The sequence below is a fragment of the Symphodus melops genome (assembly GCF_947650265.1).
Source record: "Symphodus melops genome assembly, chromosome: 12".
Lineage (NCBI taxonomy): Eukaryota > Metazoa > Chordata > Actinopteri > Labriformes > Labridae > Symphodus > Symphodus melops.
In genome coordinates, this window is record NC_136702.1 from 8,382,077 (window position 1) to 8,403,531 (window position 21,455).

The 21,455-nt window shown below is 42.2% G+C and overlaps 1 protein-coding gene across 2 annotated transcripts; it reads right to left on the reverse strand.

Annotated features, from left to right (window-relative positions):
- Positions 1-387: 387 nt before the first annotated feature.
- On the reverse strand, positions 388-21,218 carry dop1b (DOP1 leucine zipper like protein B). Of its 2 annotated transcripts, none has more exons than XM_079358073.1 (38): positions 20,735-21,218; positions 17,145-17,333; positions 16,408-16,589; positions 16,117-16,287; positions 15,464-15,653; positions 15,211-15,309; positions 14,605-14,728; positions 14,410-14,519; positions 13,530-13,632; positions 13,301-13,421; positions 13,034-13,153; positions 12,791-12,899; positions 12,431-12,667; positions 12,039-12,343; positions 11,584-11,951; positions 10,185-10,456; positions 9,922-10,074; positions 9,691-9,791; positions 8,623-8,813; positions 6,949-8,539; positions 6,477-6,576; positions 6,182-6,373; positions 5,869-5,991; positions 5,635-5,769; positions 5,486-5,541; positions 5,289-5,393; positions 5,051-5,117; positions 4,817-4,964; positions 4,129-4,211; positions 3,932-4,041; positions 3,682-3,831; positions 2,860-2,921; positions 2,522-2,650; positions 2,285-2,421; positions 2,129-2,184; positions 1,880-2,023; positions 1,663-1,798; positions 388-1,544 (listed from the first exon to the last, which is right to left on the reverse strand). In XM_079358073.1, exons 2-38 carry the CDS (start codon positions 17,280-17,282, stop codon positions 1,287-1,289), a joined length of 6,876 nt encoding a protein of 2,291 aa, XP_079214199.1. In that variant the 5' UTR covers positions 17,283-17,333; positions 20,735-21,218; the 3' UTR covers positions 388-1,286. The 2 variants fall into 2 exon arrangements, with proteins under 2 accessions (XP_079214199.1, XP_079214198.1); XM_079358072.1 differs by having other exon boundaries at positions 5,486-5,544; positions 20,735-21,217.
- Positions 21,219-21,455: the final 237 nt, after the last annotated feature.

Genomic DNA, 21,455 nt, shown 5'->3' on the forward strand with positions numbered 1-21,455 from the left:
ACACGCCACGGCCACGCCTTTTGATTAAAAAAAATAAAACGTGCAGAACACGATGTAATTTTAACATGTCTAGAACACAGTAACACTGAGTGTGCATCAAACACATGACTGCTTACGGACAGGTTCCTGTAAATAAGTATCCTGTAAACAGCACTTTTTTTACTTTCAAAAAATCCTAGTGGACTTCCTTTCACATTACAGCCAAGCGATCAGGGATTTTCCTCATTTGTGTAGTCAGGTAGGAGGGTGCCCTAGAACCATTTTGCTCCAGCTCTCACACTAATGACTTCCAAGCTTACTGACTTACTATCCCTGCACTTTGTAAGTTTGCAAGTTTTAAGTCATTGCATTGCAAAAGCCAAAGAGAAACAAGCAGATAAACAGAGAACATGAGCTTAAAGTTTAATATGAGTCTTCTTTATGTTAATTAAAACATGACATGGTCCTTTTTTACATCCACAACAAATTACCTAAGCATTGAGCTCCATGGAAACACAAAACCGTGAACAACTACAAAGAAAGGCAGTTTTTCTTGAACACCAAAAATGCCAAGCATCTATTTAAGCGAGTTGCACTCAAAAATCTTACAAAGGGGTTTTCTGGCAAACACAAATCCCATTCAGCAAAATACTCGTAAAACCTTTAACATGTATTATACCCAAAGGCTTGTGAGGTCCCATAATGATGTATTCAATGACGATTAGCATGAAAGTATCTCGACGACAGACAAGTATAGTAGATTTTACATTCTCAGTCAGACGAATGCAAGGAAAAGAGCCAGAGGTTAGGCCATTAACAGAACTTAATGGGGTACCTCACAGGGAATCTGTTACCTGGTATCAAACTGAAATATAAACGCTAGAACAAATGTTGTGATAAGGTGCATACCTATTCATAATAAAAGGTAAGTTAAACTGTTTAAGCTGTAAAATGTCTTTAGCCCCAAAACCATATCAGGAAAAAGACAGAGTGTTCAAGAATAATTTAATTAAGAGAAATACTTGTACCCTTTTCATTTATAGTTTTCAATAAAGCGCACTGCCATATTTAACAAAGTCCCTTAAACTGTCCTAAAACAGATTCAGTGTGAGAGCACCTCAGAGATGCTTTTATTCTGAATTAGGTAAAGTTAAAACGTTAAAAGATAAACAGAAATCCAAAACATTTCATTTGTTTTAGATGACAATACAATATTATCACCAGTTGTACCAATCTAATGTACTCGACCGTTACGGCTACAGGCCAAAGGGCTTAAAACAAGGATTTAGCTCATGAAAGCTTCATGCTTAATTCTCCAAAGAGTCCAGGAACTCTTCTTCAGTGATTTGCTCCAGCCTCTTAACAACTGTGTCTGAATTGGATGCTGGGTAGTCTGCTACTGGGAAGTGATGCGTGGAGTCGCTGTAGGGCGGAGGGCACTGGAAGGAGCAGCAGAGGATGCGGAGGAAAGGCAACAGCTGGGTTATGGAGGACAGGGAGTGTTGGGTGAGGAGGGGGAATTCCAAATGCTCTGTAGAAGATTCCTCACTCAGCCCATTCAGAGTCTAGAAAAAACAGCACAGGACACCAAGGAGGGAAAGGTGAACAACAGAGCACTACTTTGAGTTGACGTTTAAATGTTCAATGGTCTATTATTATTTTAAAATTAACGCATGAGCTTACCCCATATCGCTGCTGTATTCCTTCCAGCACTCTGACAACATGGGGTATGCATTCCTGCTCGCCATCCATCAGCACTGTATCTACAGCGCCACTATAGCGCTCCACATCCACCTCAGGGACAAATGCCCAACGATACCTGAACAGGAACAAATAGTTAGACATGAAAAGGGAAGGCAAACTAATTAATGCCATGACATCATTTTAATAGGGCTCTTACATCTGAAAGAGTGGTATCTTCTCTGGAGGGAAAGCCAATGAGGTGTCCAGAAACTTGCAGGCTGAAAGGTACATGTCCAACTCAGCCTGAGAGAAATTCACGAGTTCTTTTCTGTCAAGGGCGCTACGCACCACTTTAGCCAGCCTGCATGTTCAGGAATGCAAAAAACAAACAGAAAATGTGTTTAACTTAAAGGTGGCAGCAGTTTGTCAATAAAATAAGATTTTGCAATTCAACTTATCAACTCACTTTGAGACGTCTTTTTCGGTCTGCAGAGTCTTCTCTAGACGTGTAAATGTCCGAATCTGAAAAAAAAAATTTGCACAGCTTAGGGGTTTTTAATGAAACGGTTGTACAGTAATGGTGCTGTGTGAGGCCAAACCACCAGTGTGTGTGGGAGCTTACCAGTTCTGTGACCATGATTGGCCAAAGGGATATGAGATGCTGGGAAGAAATCCGCAAAAGCAGAACACGAAACATCAAAAACATCTGGGCTGAAACTGCAGGGCTCGGGTTCATACGCAAAGTCTCAGTAAGTCGCTCTGAAAGGAAGGGCAGTGAGGTTTTACAAGGCCAAAGTCAACTAGGCTGCCTGTTTTCACACTTCATTGAATATTACCATGAAAAAACAGAGAACCATACCTTGGATGAGGGGCAGATACATGTGGTACTGATCCTGTTCTCCGCTGAACATGGCAAATGCCTGGCGCTTTAGCAGCATGGGTTTCTGTTCTACATTATTAAACAGTTTCAAGGAGCCACTCTGCATACCTGCAGCACAAACACACACAACAGGATGTAACTATAATGTCCCTGTAATCGGAGAATAATGCACTGCTTTAACATTTTGCATTTTAACTGAACACATCTGAAACTTTATTTAGAAACTCAGAGTAACACATTTACCTTCTTGTGTCACGGTTAACCTCTCACCTTTACAAACCAAAGCACCCTAAACCTTTAACAGAGGCTGTACTCACTCATGAGGTCTTTAAACATCGCCTTCTCGTGAGTCAGAAGGTGGTCAATGATGGATTTCCAGCTATAGAGAACAAACAGAAGTCAGACAGAGAACATTAAACATTAGTGTTTTTCATTTGATTTGTGAAACACAAATAAATACTCCAGCAAGTACGACTTTGTATTGACATATATCCATCTTTCTGAATGAAAGCTGCTATATCAATAAAGCTGGATCCTGGAAGAATCCTGGAAAAAGAAAACTACAACATGTCCACCTGTCAGTCAGATCAGCTGCAAACATCACTATGCCAATTTATGAATAACTCCACAGCTTTATAAACTCAAAATGGATAAGTTGTAAAAAATAAAAACAAAAAAACCCTGTACGAATAAAGAAGTTATTTATTTATACCAAAGTGAAATTGAACCAGTCTTTAAACATGTTTACGAGCCAGGCTGTAAAAATGCACATTTCATTTATTCCCTCATATTCTTTATTTTTACACCTGAGGTTTCCACTTGTAAAAAAATATATATTTTCAATGTTTGTGTTTATCATTAAATATATGTTTTGGGTAAAAAGTTCATTCAAGAAACCAATTTGTAAGATTCTGACCTTTACTCCAGAAGAAATAGAAATAACACGATGTGTAGCACATTTGTCATCAAATTTGAGTTTTAAGGCACAAACCCTATGATGTCATCCTTCAATGATTTGATCCCTATGTTGTTTTAATGGGACGTTCCATTTTGTATATTTTATTTAGAAAGACTTCTCTGTGCTTATTTATCATTCAAAAACCATGCCATGTCTGAATATATTCCAGCAACAAACAAACCTTGGAGCACAGGACGAATCCATGGTGAAGAAAAGAGGGTCCATGAAGAGCTCAAACACCTCTTTCTTCCACGCCCTTTTGGTGTAGGCATACCCGCTCAAACTGCTCAGCAGCTGAGCACCAGCTTCAAAGCTTGGCATGTTGTAGGCACTAGAAAAATGACAGCCCAAATAGCAGGGAGAGTATTAGGACAAACTAGATGGAAGCTGTTAGCCTGAATATACAGTGAGCCTTCGGTTGCAGCAGTTACCTGTGGTTCTTCAGGTAAGGGAACACATAGTACATGAGCCGAGAAATGAGAGGGACAGCTTTCTCCTTCTCGTCACTGCGGTAAACCATGTCGAGAAGTGGTGCCAAGACCTACACAAGGAGTAAATGTGTTAAAAACAAACAAACAGGCAATTATCTATTCATACCCTCCCTAAGTACCCAAGCTTAAAAACGTACCTCAGCCAGGAGAATAAGAGCTTGCACACTGTAAACTGAGGGAGCTGAAGAGGAAACCATGGTGCTAGCTTGAGCCATGGACTCTAACAAGAAGATAAGGAGAGAAAGAAGAGAGTCCATTTGTGTTGTTTGTCAGTGTGGGTTGGTTTATTAAAGCATTCAGGTCTGGTCTTTTGCCACAGATCTAATCACAGCTTTCACTTAAATCAAGCTGCAACCTCCAGAGTTGGAAAACGAGGCCAATGCGGAAGTGCACAACACTGCAGTTCCTCAAGTGTCCACTTGTGACAAAGTGCAAAAGCTGAGGAATCCCCTCTTATCGAATCACATGCTAACTCATACAGCAGAAATGAATCTGTTAAAGGCATCTTAGAAAAAAACTCTTCAGGTCAACTCTAGAAAGATGATTTCTTTATTGGCACACACTGCATAGGGGCTGTTTTATAAATCCACTGCCCACCCCAGTACTTGCATAGGAGAAGAGGGTACATAGTAGCTATTTACCAGGAGGCTTTATAAAACAAAGAGTACCATCTAGAGCTGCAGAAGGTTTCAATAAATCTCCAATAATACCACAATCAATAGGCTTTTCAGAAACCAATGGGTGACATCACCAAGACTACATCCATGTTTCATACAGTCTTTTTCAAGGGCAAGCAAAAAAAGACACATTTTTCATAATAGTCACCTTCAATATCTGCGTCATCCCCTTCCTCTGCTTCTGTGCACACCTGTGGCTGAACTTTGACCTCAAGGCTGCGGCTGAGCCAGCTGGTCTGCTCCAGAGACGAACCGGCGATCCCCCCCACTGCCTCAAGGATCCGCTGAGTCACCTCCTGCATGGTAATCACCTTCAGTATCACCACATTATCTCATAAACACTGGCTGCTTTCAATCACATTTAGAGCTCAAAACATCATACCTGCATGTCTCTGGAGTCCTTCTTGTTGTCCAGGTTGGGGAGCCTATTGACAAAATCATTGAGGATTCTAAAAAAAAAAAAGAAGACGTCAATGGATATATCATTTTTAAACAAGGACACGTTAAAAAATTGAGCTAATGTATATTTTGTTATATCACCCATAGTAATCTATTGTTGTTAAAGCACAGAAGTCCGAGCACCACTTATAACATAACTAACATAAAGACACAGAACTGACCCCAGCAGTAGGAAGTGTCCAGGTGGGGCCAGGTTGAGCTGAACAGACTCCCTTAAAAGAGTGAGGAGGGGAGCAACATTTTCCTGCAACACCTGAGCTGAAACACTGCACACAGAAACAGAGACTATTCAAAAGGTGTACACATTTGTAGGGTGGTCTTATTAAACCAGCGATGGGATCTTATATTTCCTACGTACCTCTGGATATAGGTGTAGCTGAACTGCAGCATGGGAATATCTACCAGAGTTGACTTCTTCTGGAGAGAAAAGTAAAACTTGTTAGAAAGATGAAGGAAAACTGACTGAAGAACTCTGTGACGTCTTAATATGTGTGCATGTCTGTTTACCTGTTCTCCTTTGATCTGATGAGGTTTTTTCACCACTTCCTTGACCAGCTGTAGGATGGTATCTGTGTGCAAGGTGTGCAGTGATTTCACCAAATCCACAATGGTCAGACGAGAGTCACTGGCAACAGGTAAGACCTAAAGAAAAAAAACCATGTTTTATAAAATGAGCTCTAAAATCTGTCGGTTGGATTGATTTGACTTTTTTTTTTTTTTTTAACACAAATCAGTTCTTACTTTGTTTTTATGTCTCCTTTTACTCTTCCTCCTGCTCCACACTGCTCCCACTGAAGCCATAAGCTGAACACCATACTGAAGAGTTAGAGGAACCAGGAACTCCAGTATCCGCTGCTTCAGGATCTAAACATGCACACAAATCTTTATTTTCTGACTTATCAAAATACTAAAACATGTTCAGGACTTTTTAGTCATGACAAAAATGTGCAAACATGTTACAAATGGAAAAAAAACCTACAGTACAGATTTTTTAACAGATATGTCATCACTTACATTTGTGATGTCATAAAGAAAGCTGTAGTCTTAAACACACCTTTGTGCTTTTAAAGTAGACAGAGGTAGTAGAGTGTCTGCTGCTCTGAACAGAGTCCGACGAGCGCCTCTGAATCTCCTCCCTCATGACAACGCCCCACAACAACGCCATACTACTCAGCATGTGCGGCAGTTCTTCAATCACAGCGCTGCGTGCGTTACGGACGTCCACAGGATCACAGGCCACCAAGGACTGACGGAGAGGATGACAGAAAAAAAACAAAAAACATTACGTGTATCATCATCAGTAATAAGAAATGCAGAACTGTGTGTCTTTGTGTTTCTTCATTTCTCACCCTCTTGTTGTCTAACAAACAGTGGTGTGTGATGGAGGTCAGGCCTTCGAGGAGAGTCAGAGGATAGTCCGGGGAAATGTTTTCTCTCCTACCACTCAAGCTGTTCAGAGGAAAGAAATGGAAGGCAAATACTATTATGTCCACAATGATACCATATTTGGATTATGTCAAATCTGATTTGTTAAGACATAACAGATGAGCAGCTGAATTCTGCAATTCAAAGACCCGACTAAGCAGTTTACAGAGATGATCATCTTGAATAGGAAAACTGTCATTTGTTCATTGACTCTTCTATTTGAGAAGCTTTTTGGGTTTGTGTGAAACGGATAAAATCTCTTCATAAAGTCATTTTTATTTTCTTTGTCTGGATTCGATTTTTTTTAACTTAAGATCTGATGTCCGGAGAAAGCCCTGACTGGCATCCCTAAACATTACAAATGACAGACAAGTGTTTTAGAGATGCTCAGTGTACCTCTGATTTGATTTTCCTCCATCATGCTCGTAAAGCTTGACCAGCTCGTCCAAGTTCTTGCAGATCTGGCTAATGAGCGGAGCCACAATGATGCCTAACGAGCGTCCCAAATACGGCAGACAGGAGACCAGCAGTGAGACCCAGTGGGGGTGCATGGCGTAGCCGTACTGGGGCTGTAGGGATCTGGCCGCAGCAGACACAAACATTCCTTGGGCCGTAATTGGATGGCTCTGGACGTACTGGGCTGCCTTGATGGACTGCTGAAAAAGGACTGAGGTTTGCCACTCACGAGCAAGAGGGGTGCTGGCTGTTGGGGTTTCACGAGGCTCCCCTGCTTGGCCGGCAGCTCCACCTGACCCAGCTGCAGCTCCACCTGGACAAATGTGGTACTCCAGGACTATGAGAGCCTGGAGGAGTTTCAGTAATTCCATTTGTAAAGTGTATTGTTCCTGCCCACCTCCTGTTCCCAGATTCACCAGACTCTCCTCTGACAGGCCTCCCTGCTCAACCAGCACTTCTACACCCTTGTGTGGTCCCTTGTCTGTTCCCTTTTGGCTGACATACATGGATGCAGAAAGTGTAAGCAGAGCATATTGCTGCACCTTACATCCTGAGAGGAGCTTGCGAATGGGCTCCAGACTCCCATTGCCCTGTTGTCCGCGTGCCATGCAGCCAAGCTGATTCACCATGTGTGTCAGCACCTCTACACTCTTCACCTGCACCTCCCTGTTCCCCTGAAGGTCAAGAGGACCCAGGCTCAGATAAGAGGGGTAATGAGAGCGCAGGAATCGCAAACACAAGGACACGAGCAGTTCAATGAGAAGGGATGGGGGCATGGACGAGGAGGAGGAAGGAGAGAGAAGCCCGCTGTAAAAGCCTTTACCATCCTGAGCCTGTTGGTGGCGCTGGAGGAGGTTGGAGACCAGGTTTAGATGTGCGGCAGAACTCGTGTCCAGAGAGGTGGAAGATAAAGCATCCACAAGAGGACACTCGGCGCTGCTCTTTAGAAGGCTGTCAAGAAGTGCCAAGCCCTGCAGGAGGTGGCGCCAGCCGCCTGCAGCAGGATACAGCAGCACGTGACGGAACAGAGAGTCGATGGCCTCCCTCCTCTCTCGCTCCTGTTTCAGCAGGCGGGACCTGGCGATGGCCTCCAGCTCTAAATCCTCCTCATCCTCACTTGACAGTGAATCAGAAGCCTGTGTGCGTTCGGACTCTGCCCTCCGCAGGCCGTTGACCACGCCTTCTTCCTCAGTGCTGCGGAATGGAACAGATCCTGAGCTGGAGTTTTCAGTGGATACCTGGGCACCACTGGTGTCAGCTGACTCTGTGTGTTCACTCTCTGCTTCTTCTTCCTCCTGCTCCTCGTATTGTTTATCCTCCTCTTCTGTCTCTTCACTCTCACTCCTTGAAATGTCTAAATTGTGTTGTGTTTGGGCTGACTCAGGGCCATTAACTAACTCCGCCCACAGGGCCTCTCGGTCGACAATGTTCATCAGATTCAAGGTGGTGACCTCTGTTGCCATGGAATCTGCAGATGTCCCAGAAGTTTTGGTGGAGCTTCGACTTCTGTTGCCTTGAACCTTCAGGTCACCTACAAGAAAATAAAAAGAAAAAACTGCCGTATTTGTATTCAAAAAGAGAACGCAAGCAACACACACTGATAAACACTCTTACCAGCAGTGAGGCTCTGTTTGAGGCTCTGAATAGAGCAACGCTGAGTGGACGGGTGAAGCAGCAGCATCAGAATAGGCTCCAGGATTCGAATGACATCACCGAGGGAAAGAGCCCTGACAAGCCAGCACTGGGCTGCTGCGCTTATCGAGCCGTCTGTACAGCTCAGACTGTCCACCACAACACACAGAGACCTGAAGGACACGCACATCTCAACAGTTAGATTTAATAAGAACTGAAAGCCTTTGCAAACGCAGAGCAACAGTAGGTCTTTATGAGTTATTTTCTCCTTCTTTGTTTCATTTATAAGGGCGCAACACTCATAAACTGAATTTCCATAAACCAATACTGTTATCTGAAAGGCTTTCTTTACTTTGCAGTCGCCTACCAAAATCAGCCTTTATGCTTCAGAATATCTTGTTATAGTTCAGCTTGCTCGGTCTAAAATGTACTTTGTCAATGTCACAGACTTATTTGCATGGTACAAAACACACTTAAACTGCATTATTGTGTAGATAAACCATGCCAGTATTTAACATGCAAGCATTTTTTTAAGCAAATCTTTAAATTGCATGGTGACACAGTAAGCGCTGTTTTGCACAAGGTTAACATTTGCATTCACCTCACAGCTATGCTAAATTTTGTGGGATTACAGTCTTCTGTTTCAGGGTGCACTCGCACTCGGCAGTCTTTACTGTCCCCGAGCACGCTTTACCCTCAAATCTAGTTTGCTTGACATTAGTGAGTGCTCCATTTCCTGCTCAAACACGGTACACTTCCTTGCACGGTTGGAAGGTGTGTGCTGGCTGTATCTGACTAAAATTACTCCAAATAAGCCAAAGCTGACTTGACAACTGGGCCTAATGTGAGTGCACCCTCAGAGGGAAGTGTATTGTCAGAGAAATGTCTCTCACAGTGGAACTTTTTTTGCTAGTTCCCATTTTGCACTGATGCCTACTTGTGATTAGAGGGCTACTGGCATACAGCAGGGACAGTGGTACATTCGGTAAAACATTCTCTACCATTAGTTTTTCTTAACTTTTAATTGCTTCTGTATGCTGATGTACAAACCTGTCAAAGGAGCGATTGAGAGACATGGTCCTGTTGTTCTGGATCTCTCGGGTCAGGTGCCATAGTATTGTGAAGCGGTGTAGTGCTTCCAACCTGACAGACTGGGGGAAACAAACAAAAGGTAAGCATGGCGTCAATCCCTAAAAGGTTTGTTTCTTTGTCTCAATAAAAAGACACATTTAAAAGATTTCTGGAGAACCTTAACACAATGGGGTTTGCAGAAATATTCACCTTGTCCTTGTGCAATAGTGCCTGGCATATGATGTCTTCACAGATGGATGCTGATGGAGCCAAACAGTGAAGCCTGTAGAAGAGCTCCACACAGGAAACGTGCTGCTCCCTCCGCTCTTGGTCCAGCTGACTCCACAATACCTGGGATACCCTCTGAATAATGCCAAAAAAATGGAGCAAAAACCATTTATAAAAAATAAATAAATAAATCAACATTCATACTGCAGCTCTAAGTTACAACATTTTCTATCCAACATTCTAACCTGAAAGAAATCTGTTCCCTCCTCTATGGCCTGAAGCAGAGCAGGGTAGATGGGCGGCACAGTGACCATCTGAAGACATCCACTCAGAGGGTTGGAGTTTGATGTCTGGTAGCGTCTGTGTTTGTCCTCGATAACTAGTGCTAACGACTGGGAGTGGTTGATGAGTTCCAACAGGGAGGCCACTGCAGTGTGCTGGATGTTGTAGTCTCTGGACAGGCAGCACAGGGTCATCAAGGACCTCAGCCAAACAGGCAGCCTGTCCACTTCACTGCCTGTGAAAAACAGAAACAATTTAATGACATGTGTGAGTTAAATGGGCGCTACATCAGTTTTACACATTAAGATTATTTTACTCCTTGTGTTTTGAGAGCCTGAGCCATAGAGGGGATGAGTCAGGATGTCTTTGTCCTCTTGTGTCTGGCCCCAGTTGGAAGTTAACGTTTTAAATACCAGAGTACACCATGTATCTAAAAATGTGGGTTTAAATCAAAAGTGTCTTCAGGTGAACACAAACCTACAATTATTGTAATATAAATATCAGACAGCCCTTTCAGGCTATGTTACATCCCTTTTATCTTACTATTCTGGACACATACACTCCATATATCCACCAGAAGGGGTTTTATGTCACTGTATGTGACATAAAAAGTGTCAACAGATGACCTGCTTTTGGGAAAAGGCATTAGCAGTCAAATTATTGGTAAAGGTTTCAGTCAAAAAGTCTCTGTTCAGTGTTTGTTCTATTGCAGGATAAATCATTCAACAACTGCTGGAAGAAGCACATGACCTGTGGAATTTCCCTGTGATTTAAAAGGATGACCTTTGACCTCACCCTTGAGAAGATAAGCTATTTTACAATAAACAGTTTGAAAAGTTTTGAAACATTTGGAAAAATAAAGGAAAATCTTGAAGCACACCGACAGACACAATTAGATATGGATTGATGAACGTAAATATGCCACAAAAAAGGTCCCTTTATTTCTTTTTATTTCTTCGTTCAGGCTATTTATGTTTCTATTTATACTTCTATTCCTTTGTTTTGTATTTGTAGGTATTAATGACCTGACTCAAAATACATTTTTCAGACAAAAAGACACTATTTTCTGTGTGATGTGCCACAATATGGTTTTGAGTCTATTACATAGAATGTTAAAACAGGCCCATTTTACATTGTTTGCACATTATGTTTCCATAATTAATATGATTTGACAGTAAGAGTAAACAGACTTAAACTCTTCAAGACATTTAAATGAAAATAATCTATCTTTTCTGAATACCATATCACTGTAATCGCTTTCTTGAATCTTCAAAAGTTAAGAGGATATATTCAATCATATCAGTTCATTATTTCACTTCTAGCTGAGACGAAAACTTTGCTGGACTTTAAAGGTGTGCTGACCTGTGCTCCCAAACATGTCTGTGTGGAGAGCCAGAGTCTCCTCTTCGCTCAGGTACACGGGGAAGGTGGTGCACTCCAGCAGCAGGTGGCAGGTGGCAGTGAAGGCCTGACGACAGGCCTCGGAGATCTCCGCCCTGCCTCGGGGCATGTACCCTGCTGCCCAGTCCAGACACCCGTGCACCTTCTTCTTCTCAGGGGGTGCTGCTTCAAGCTGGGTGTCTGATGAAGGCTGGGGTTGGAGTTTGTTCTGTTCTGTTTGTTTGTCTTTTATTTCCAACACTGTGTTCTGATCCACAAGGGGAGTAGTTGTATCCAGTTGGGGTACTTCCTCCGGTCCCCTGACATCCTCCACCTGCACTAGCAAATACCTGAAAAACAGTAGTATTAAAAATACTCCAATTTTTTTTTTAAATGAGTCAATGTACAGTGACTTTGATAATGTCTTCGTAATTTACCTTGATGTTATAAAAGCCAGGATATCCTGCAGACACTGGGTCATGGTGTCTACACTGCCTCCCCTCCTCCACACTCCTTCACCTTCTTTGAAACTTTCATTTTCCCCCACAACTGGCCCCAATCCTGGGGGGATTTGCTGCTCCGAGGGTGAGGCGCTGATACCCAATCCGCTATCTTCAGATCTCAGTGTGGGGTAAAAATTACCCCCGTGCGCTCCTTCATCTCCTCCATCTCTGTCCAGCTCCTCGTCTTCATGATGACCATTAACCTGACCAACACCAGCACCTTTCTTGACCTTGAAGTCCTGTATAATATAAAAACATGATGAGCCACTCAAAAATCACATCATTTTAAAAGGAATTTCACGAGCACAGACCACGGAAGGCCTCACCTCAGTCTTCAGGCTTTCTTCCTCAGGTAGCTGTAACTCCATGTCATCTACGTGTGACCCTGCCTCAACGTCCATATAAGATACGGGCATCTGGATCTTACTCAGGACTTTGAAGCAAGCTCGCAGGCCCTGTGTGACATCTTCCAGACTAACAGAGTCCATGTGGCTGGAGAGTGTCTGCAGCATGGTGCCCAGCATCTCTGGGAGGAACTGGGATTGGATGTCCACATGAAGCTCCTGTGGAGACAAAAAAAAAAGGGACATTTACAGCAACCTGTGTGTTGAACTTCCATGAGACAGATGTGTCAGGCTTGAGTCAAACAGTCAACATTGTTTTAAGTATTTATTTATTTTTGTCACCAGAGGAAGCACATCAAGCAGGAAAATAATGAGATTGGACATCTCTGTGATGGACGGAGCGGCGTGAGAGCGGTCCTGCTGAGGAGGCCTCGGTGGGTCATCTTTGTAACTGTACAGTAAAGAAAGAGAAATAAAATAAAGTCATTCTCAGTTCATACTTCATATCTAATAAGCTTAAGTTTTAGAGTTAAACACATAGAATTCACTTTTATGGTTACAGTGTCCCCATCATCCCTGCCATACCTGACAGCAGTGCAGAAGCGTCGGGTCATGTACTCCCACAGGTATTCACTGTTCATGGAGCTCACCAGCATGTTCATCGTTTTTATGACCTCCGACGCATTCTTATTCTCTTTTATTTTACTGTAAAAGAAAACACAACAACTGCATGATCCGTTTCTGTTCCATATGTTGGTTTCTATTTTTCGTTGGAGTCAAATGTAAGGTTCAAAGGTCAATGTGTAAAAGTAAACACTGAACATATTTTCTTTATTCGTCTATCCCTCTTACGTGGCTAACTGGTTGCCTGAGAAGCCAGAGCTGGTGATGGTTTCCTCTCCCAGCATCTCTCGGCAGTAGGTGTGGAAGGCTCTGACGACCTCCAACAGCACACTGCTCAGGACCACTGGACCTGTGCAGAGACATTGTCGTTACCACATGACCGTTAAAATAAAGAGCTTTGGGTGAAGAAATGTGCACTTTGAGTTGTTTGTGACATGCACAGCTCCGTGCTGCCTACCTATCTCTGGCTTGTCCAGCAGACTCATGATGATGCGAAAGGGCCTGAGGCATCCGGTCACATTATCCCGGTCGCTCTTTTGTTTGAGTATACTAATGAGAGCCTGAGGTCGTAAAAACAGACATGTGATACTCAGAGATACAGGTGACAAACAGACATCTTCAGACTTTTTAAACAAACAACACCTGACTGAGATGTGATATGTCAATAAGACTGTCTCTTCTAATAAAATGTATATATATACATATACTTCATATATTTACAAAAAACAGTTTTGGGAGATTGAGAGACATTTGCCTTTGTTTTGTTTAAAAATGAACAGAAGTTGTGAAGGAAAAAAATCTCCCTTTTAAGTCTCTACTGTTTACATGGTGCCTCACTATTAAAAACAACAACAAGTCACAGCTCCTTCACAGGGATAGGTCCAAGTATGAACCCTTCTACACCTGGAACCTTTTGTTTAACTTTTTCTAGTCTAGTGTTGTTGTAGTGTTAGAGCTTCAGAGATGGTTTCGGATTTATGTTCATAAATCTTTCATAAGATTTATGGAAGAGCCGTTCTTTCTTTACCCGTCGTTTTAGCCTTTATGCTAAGCTAATTTGCAATTAGCTGGCGCTTTATGACAGGAGCTAGGTATCCTTCCTCCCTCTTAAACTTGTTTCAAGAATGAGAGCATCCCCACATTTTCAACACATTTGACAAATTAGCTTACAAAAAAACAACAAACACATATTTATGTTTTTTCCTGTATGCTGCAAAACAGTTACATGGAAAAGGATATAGGGAAGGGATTCTTTAGCAAACAAACAATTTAGGTTGTAAGAAAAAAAAACCTGTATTTGTTTTCAGCGGTTTCTGTGTGTTAACAAGACGAACTACCTGCACAAGGAAATCTCTGGAGTAAGTGTTGAAGTAGAAGGTAGTGTGCTCCTCTGTGGTAGTGGAGAAGGTGGGGTGTGGTGTCACCATATCTCCTTTTATGTCCGTCCCTGAAAACACAGCAGCAATGACGCTGAGTTAAATGAGTAACTGATTAGGTATTTCATCATCGAACCATATTCAAATGATCAGTACCGAGAAGCCAGGCGTAGAGGCGTCTGTTGAGAGACATGTCTCTGCGGAGCAATGTCAGAGAGGCTGCAGACATTACTGCGATCATGTCTTCAGGACTCACAGCGATACTGGCCTCTGTACGTTCCTAAACCAACACAGAACAAGGGAAAAGTTCACTGAGAAAGAACACGGAAAGAAATGACAGGACAGTTGGGCGCTGGTGGCTGAGTGGTTAGCGCGGACACCACATGTACGGAGGCTGTAGTCCTTGCAGCAGACGGCTCAGGTGCGAATCCGACCTGTGGCTCCTTTCTACCATGATATTCCCCATTCTCTGTCCTATATCTACAATAAAGGCATTTAAAAGCCCCAAAATAAATGTTAAAAAAAGTGACAGGACAGTAACTTATTCTCAGTGTAAAATAGGGTGATACAAAAAATCTGACACAATAATTTCCTAGCAGCAGTGACAGCCTTTAAGCAAAATACAAATAATTAGTTATCTATACAATATATATTTTTTTTTTCAGAATTTACAGATGATTTCTGGGACAGAAAAAGAGAAGCACTTGAGATGACTTTGAACAAAAAAGGATTGTCAAACAGGTCATGAGTTTGCATACTCACCAGACATGAAGCCAAAGGGAAAAAGTAGAGTACAATTTCAAGCATGTTCCTTTGCACCAGAGTATTTGAATCTTGAAGAGAAAGGCACACTGACTTCAACTGAAAAAAAGGTAGAAGATGAGAAACTCAGACGTTCGAAAGTGTTTGAGCAGATTGTGGAAAATAAATACATGACCACAATAAAGAACTATCACCAATCTGCAAATAAGTGTCATAATCAAATGAGTGCAGGAAGAGTAATGCAGACACTCACCACCAGCCTGTGGTCGTAGCCCAGCATGTGCGTTTGCTGGTGCAGGTATTCCATGCGGTCAAAATGTGCAACAAGAAAGATGGTGGCTGGCAGCCGCACTACGGGGCTGACCAGCAGGCTGCCCCACAGGGCGCTATAGAAGACCGGCTGACCAACTAGCAGTGACAACTTGACCATCAATGCATCAGTTCTGAAAAAGAGAGGGTAGGGGAGAGGGAGAGGGAGAGGGAGAGGGAGAGAGAGAGAGAGAGAGAGAGAGAGAGAGAGAAAGAGAGAGAGAGAACCAGGAGAGATTCAGTGCCATGTGTACCTTGAAGCCTCTATAATGCTCACGTATTCAGCATTTAGACCAAGAATCTACAGCAAGATAGGTTTACATATTTAGATCTGTTCACCTGTATCTTGTGGATTTAGGTTTTTAATAACACAGCAGAGAGATAAGTGCAGCCTGATTGTCCTTGATACCAAGCTGTGACATCCTGTCTACATACACTACTGGGTAAATTCTGGTTATTGATATAAACCAGGACAAGCGTCATGGATGAACTTAAACTGAAATGTTAACACATCTTAGAAAGCAAAGACAACAAACGCGTCCCTCAAATTTAAACCGTTTCTGAGAATTAATTCATTAATTTGATTTGTGTTCGTACCTGTCGTAGACCTCCAGTCCCTCCTCCAGGCCTGGCAGTAGTCCAGTTATGAAGGCCTGAAGACTGGGCAGTAAAGCCCTCTGCAGAGGGAGATAGTAGCGCTCATACAGTGTCAGCAGAACCGGCTTCACTGCCATGGCTGCATGACCCAACAGTGGGAACAAACCGGAGCTGAAACCCAGGAAAGACACCCAAAAACAGACACACACACACGGACACACAAACAAGAGCATGAAAAGCTGCACACATTATAAAGTTAGCTCTCGAGAAAACGAAGGCCGGTTTCTTTACCTGTAAATGAACAAATCTTTGGCCAGCCATTTTGTACCAATAATTTTGAAAATGACCTCGTAGGTCTCCAGTGCCTTGAGGTGAACTCCGCTCGGGAGAGCCGGGTGCAGACACTGGGATAGACGCTTCCCTATGATCAGCCTCTTGGGCAGGAGGGAGTAGCGAAGGTTGCTCTGCAGGGCCTGAAAGAAAAACAAACCAGCGTGTTGGCCACTTACCACAGATGATATTCTGACTCAATAATCACATCAAAGAAATAAACACATCCAGACACTTGGACGTACATTTTCCTGCTCATTGTTTCGTGTTTAAGACACGAGAAAAAATTTTCTTCCTGTTACAATATCAGTGTACTGTCAGGCTCGATTTCTGTGGATTCACACATGATGCAGACGCTCCAAAGTTAGAAAAAGAAAACTGTTCTGCAAGTTAACAAAAATAGATCTGATGGCCCCAAATAAGCAGGCAGAGCTGGGCAATTCATTTGTAAAGCATAATAAGAGAACTTCAATAAGAAACTTGAACTTCCTCATGGGTAAAGAGAAGTGAAACACGCACACAGTGCAGCTCAGATAACCGACACACATAAAATGTTCATGGTAGAAAAGACCCGATTATAAAACAGAACACATACTGAAAATCTGTTGACATATTAAGTTTTAAACTATGAGCAAAGCACATACCAAGTAAGAAATGATTGCTTGCTGTTTGTTTGGCTTTACATGTCCATACTGTACCTTGTTGAGTTTGCCCAGGGAGGAGATAAGATCTGCCCATTCACTGGAAGACTCAAAGTTCCGCAGCGCTTTCTCAATGACCGAGGCATAGTTGCGGTACCGGTAGTCATTCTGCAGTTCTAACTCCTCAGCATCCATGATACGTCAGTCGGATCCGAGCATTTCAGCTAAATATTTCTGGAAGAGAGACTAGGAAAACAAACAAGAGTTTTAGAGAAAAGACACAGATATGTTATCAAACTCACAAGAGCGACAAACACTGAGGCAGAATCTGTCCGTCTGCGACCTGCCACCTAACCTCTGCGTGTGATGCTCCTAATCAAGTTAGCCTATTAGCTGTTAGCTGATAAACACAAGCTCAGAGGAGATGGAGACAAACGTCCTCATTCATGACTTGTGCCTGTCTGTCTCATTGACCTGTATTTCAGTCTGAAGAGGGAGGAGTCCAAACTGTGCGGCTCTGCGAGCTCTTCCAGAGACAAACAAGTTATGTTTAGGGCACAAACAGACGCATGAAGACCATTTAGCTCTGTACATTTACAGCAGCATTTAAGGGTTTCGCCTTGATGACGGTGTGTGTGTGTGTGTGTGTGTGTATATGTGTGTGTGTGTGTGTGTGTGTGTGTGTGTGTGTGTTGAAGATACTGTAAAAGGTAGTGTAGCAACATGTGTACTTTTTAAACATGTAGCAACATTAGCATCCATTTAGACAAACATGTTCATATACATCCACTCTTATCAACTTTGTTTTGAATCTAGTTTTTAAGTAGAGCTAAAAAGCTCACCAGTATGCACACTGAGTCTGCTTGCTGTTTGGTGAAGGTTGAGTACAGTTTTTCTGGGAAAACAGCTGCCAGCTGAAGCTGCAAACAAGACCATTTCAGGCCATAAAACAAATGAGGCGAAAGATGCTCAAACTCTTAGTCGGGCTGATGGAAAATTCGGAGCCAAGTGATTATTCTCCATAGACGCAAGCTGCCGGTTTCCACAAGAAATGTTGTCATTTGACGCATTGTTTAAAAATCAGTGTTGAGAAATGCAGCTTTAACTGAAGAACAAGGAACCGAGAAAACAGTATTTAAACAAACTTAGAAAGAAAGCACCCAAATGATAAAAAGAGCGCAGCATTCTTGCTTTCAATCACATGGCACAAGCAGTGGTGTGTGTGTGTGTGTGTGTGTGTGTGTTTATAAAGTGTGTTTGAATAAAGCTAAACAGGGAGATGGTAGGGGGGGGGGGGGGGGTGGTAAGCAGGATTAGAGGAGCACAGACATCTGGACTGCATGTGCCTGAGCTGAGTGGGGCTTTACCATCGTCGACAGACCCAACAACACGTGCTCAGAGTGACTCTAGATTAATAACAAACCATCAGACTGTTGACAAAAAAAAAAGCATTTTATTCAATACAAATATTCAGCATATTTAGTTTGAAGTTTAAATAAATTATAAAATCGATGATCTATTTGTCTTTTGTTTTTGAAAGACGAATGCTGTGATACTCTGTTCCTCTATTTAAAATAATAAATTATTTAAAAACGCTTCAGTGTCTGATCATAAGTGGGCTCTTTCTGAATGTTGTTGCCTTACAGAATAAACTACTAACATATCACATATCAAAACACTTTCAGGTAAGTGCTGCAAAAAGGAAAGAGCAGCATCAGCATCTGCTCCGACACCAGATCTGGACGAACAGACGTCCCAAGAGACCGCCATAGAAAGAGAGAAAATACACGAATAACTCATCACTTACAAAAACATCAACCAACACAAGGCCAAATCCAATAAAAGGTTTGTGATCTGATAAGGATTCATTAACATTTGAAGACTGAGTACATTTTCATGTATTGTTCATATCAAGCTAGTTCTGTCATGAATGGAACGTTTTGTTAATGATTTATTCAATTCATTTGTCATTTACACTTTCAGGATTTCGGTCATGTCACGTCCCGTTGTTTGGCCTGACTGTTTTTGTTCATTTTGCCATCATCCTGAGTTGTTGCCGTTGCTTTGTCTCTCAAAGCATTTGTACACATCTGTTTTTAAAGGTGTAATATAACAATTATTATTATAACACACTTAGTGACCAAAATATAACCCAATCCATGGCACAGCTGAAAATATCACTCAACTGCACAGATCTTGATTTTTAATGTATTTACGCGAAATAGAAATTTACATTACATGTATATTACATTAAGTACTCTAGGTCGAAATCAGGTTGGACATCTTATTTTTGTCCTTTTCTAAAATGTATTTTATTTTGAACATTTTGTGTATAGGAGGGAGCCCTGACCCTGCACCTGTTACCACCAGGAACCTGTTTGTCTTGAAAGATTCTTGTAAAAATAGAAAAAAGAAAAAAAGAAAAAAGGGTGTTCATCTCTGACCAAACAAGACTTATGATGTCAAACGCTTTACGGGGTCACAAATCTTTAGGTTTTTTGTGGGGTTTTTTACAGTAAAACTGGATCTTAAAAAATCTCAGAGAGTCACTGACCTTTCTTATCCATGAAATCCACCCACAGAACTTGTGACAAGAATGACTGTAAAATCCTGACTACGCCTGGTAAACATAAGATTTGAGTTTCTATCATTATCTATCATCTTCCTCTTTCAAAGCCTCTTTATTAATACAAGTACCAGTGGACTGTGCTAAAACAGTCACACAGAACCTATTGTAACCCCCATTTCATGACCTATTCTACACTGATGCTGTTCAGATGTTTCACCTTTAATGCACCCTGCTAAAACACAACTGAATTGTGAGCAACCTTCAAATGCAAATGAAGAAGCTAAAACCCCATCTTCAGCACAGGTGACAGCCTGATAATCAAATTGTGCAGGACGATTATGGACAAGTACATTCTCACTTCCTCATTACATGTATCAGCAAAGCAGCAAGTGCTATAAAACAATGCATGTGTGTGCTTTCAGGGTGGACACATTGCACCCTGAAAGCACACAACAAGCCCCGCTATGGACTGTGTCACCTGACTGACACCGCCAAGACTACCACCAGCACATGCTGACATGTTTCACCGAGAGATGGAGGATGAGAGGACACAGTGTACGACACAAACGATGGCCAAAAAACTGTTTGGCTCGTGCAGCTTTTGGCCTGTGAATGAACTGCATCATCACGAGCGCCTAATGCTGTATTATGTAACTGCACGAGCAATGTCTGGGGGATAAAATACTGCTTCAAATACCAGGACATTTGTATTTTACAGTAGGTGCATTAACATGTTTATACACAGCTAGCTTATGCATATTTTCGTACACAAATTAAATAAATAAAAACATCGCAGATATAGCGAGGTAGCCATTGCATGCGTTAACTTGACGTGTTTTTAAAAGGCAGGGTTGCAATTTTAAATGTCTGCGCAAATACTATGGTCCTGTGGTTACTGTGAGGAGTACCGTTAGAGCAAACGATCCACCGTCAACATAATTAGCTATCAGGTGCATCACTGACTCACAAGCTGCAAAACAAGCTCAAGATGCCACCGAGCTTTGTGGCAGTAGAACAAAACAGGAGCCCATCAGGGTACAGCTATCTACATCAAGTTTCATAAAATGAGGATGCGAACCTGTTATTTCTCCGGAGAGGGTGTATGTTTCTCCCACAGGCTGTAGTTCCAGTCTATGGTCTCTCCAAAACATCCCCAGTGTAGAGTTAGTCCTAACGGGGCGGGATCCTCAAACTCAGCTGATTCAGAGCTGAAACACAAAGCGGACGGCTCACTTCCTCACAGAGAAGAAGGGGTGGGGTGGTGACGTTTTGTACATTAAACTACTTGTTTGTCTTCAAACTGTCCCTCAAAGTGTCAATACAGGAAAAAAATGTTGATCTTAATTGTCGCCAAAAGCAAAAAGAAACCGGTTTTCCCTCACGGAGCTTTAAAAATGGTCATACAGACACCAGTGTAAGTCATTGCCCTCCGGCTTTGGTATCGTCCAGGATGTGCCGTGTTTACAAACCTCTCACCTCTCTGTCAGATACTTGACAGTGCTGCAACCGCACAGCTTTGACAGCAACTAAACCTGAGCTTGTTTGTCGGCGAGTAATGAGGTACTTCTCAAATGTGGTCCAGTCTCAAAGAGAAATAAGAAATGAAGAGTTTATTTCCGTGCGATATACACTACAATAAATACCCACAATGAGTAGTTACAGACTGGCTGAACAGATAGAGCAGAACTTTTAATTAGTGGTGCTATAAAAATACAATAAACTCAGCTGACACAGTATTTTGGGGCCTATAAATAGTACAATGAATGATTTTTTTAAATATTTGTGTCCCTGTTCATTTG

Excerpts from the sequence above, each read along its gene's own strand:
- dop1b (XM_079358072.1), bottom strand. The coding sequence starts at position 17,282 with ATGGATGCTGAGGAGTTAGAACTGCAGAATGACTACCGGTACCGCAAC. Across the intron at positions 6,577-6,948 it reads GGAGGAAAATCAAATCAGAG|CTTGAGTGGTAGGAGAGAAA; the intron begins GTACACTGAGCA and ends TCCTCTGAACAG. Across the intron at positions 6,374-6,476 it reads GTTTGTTAGACAACAAGAGG|TCCTTGGTGGCCTGTGATCC; the intron begins GTGAGAAATGAA and ends CCTCTCCGTCAG.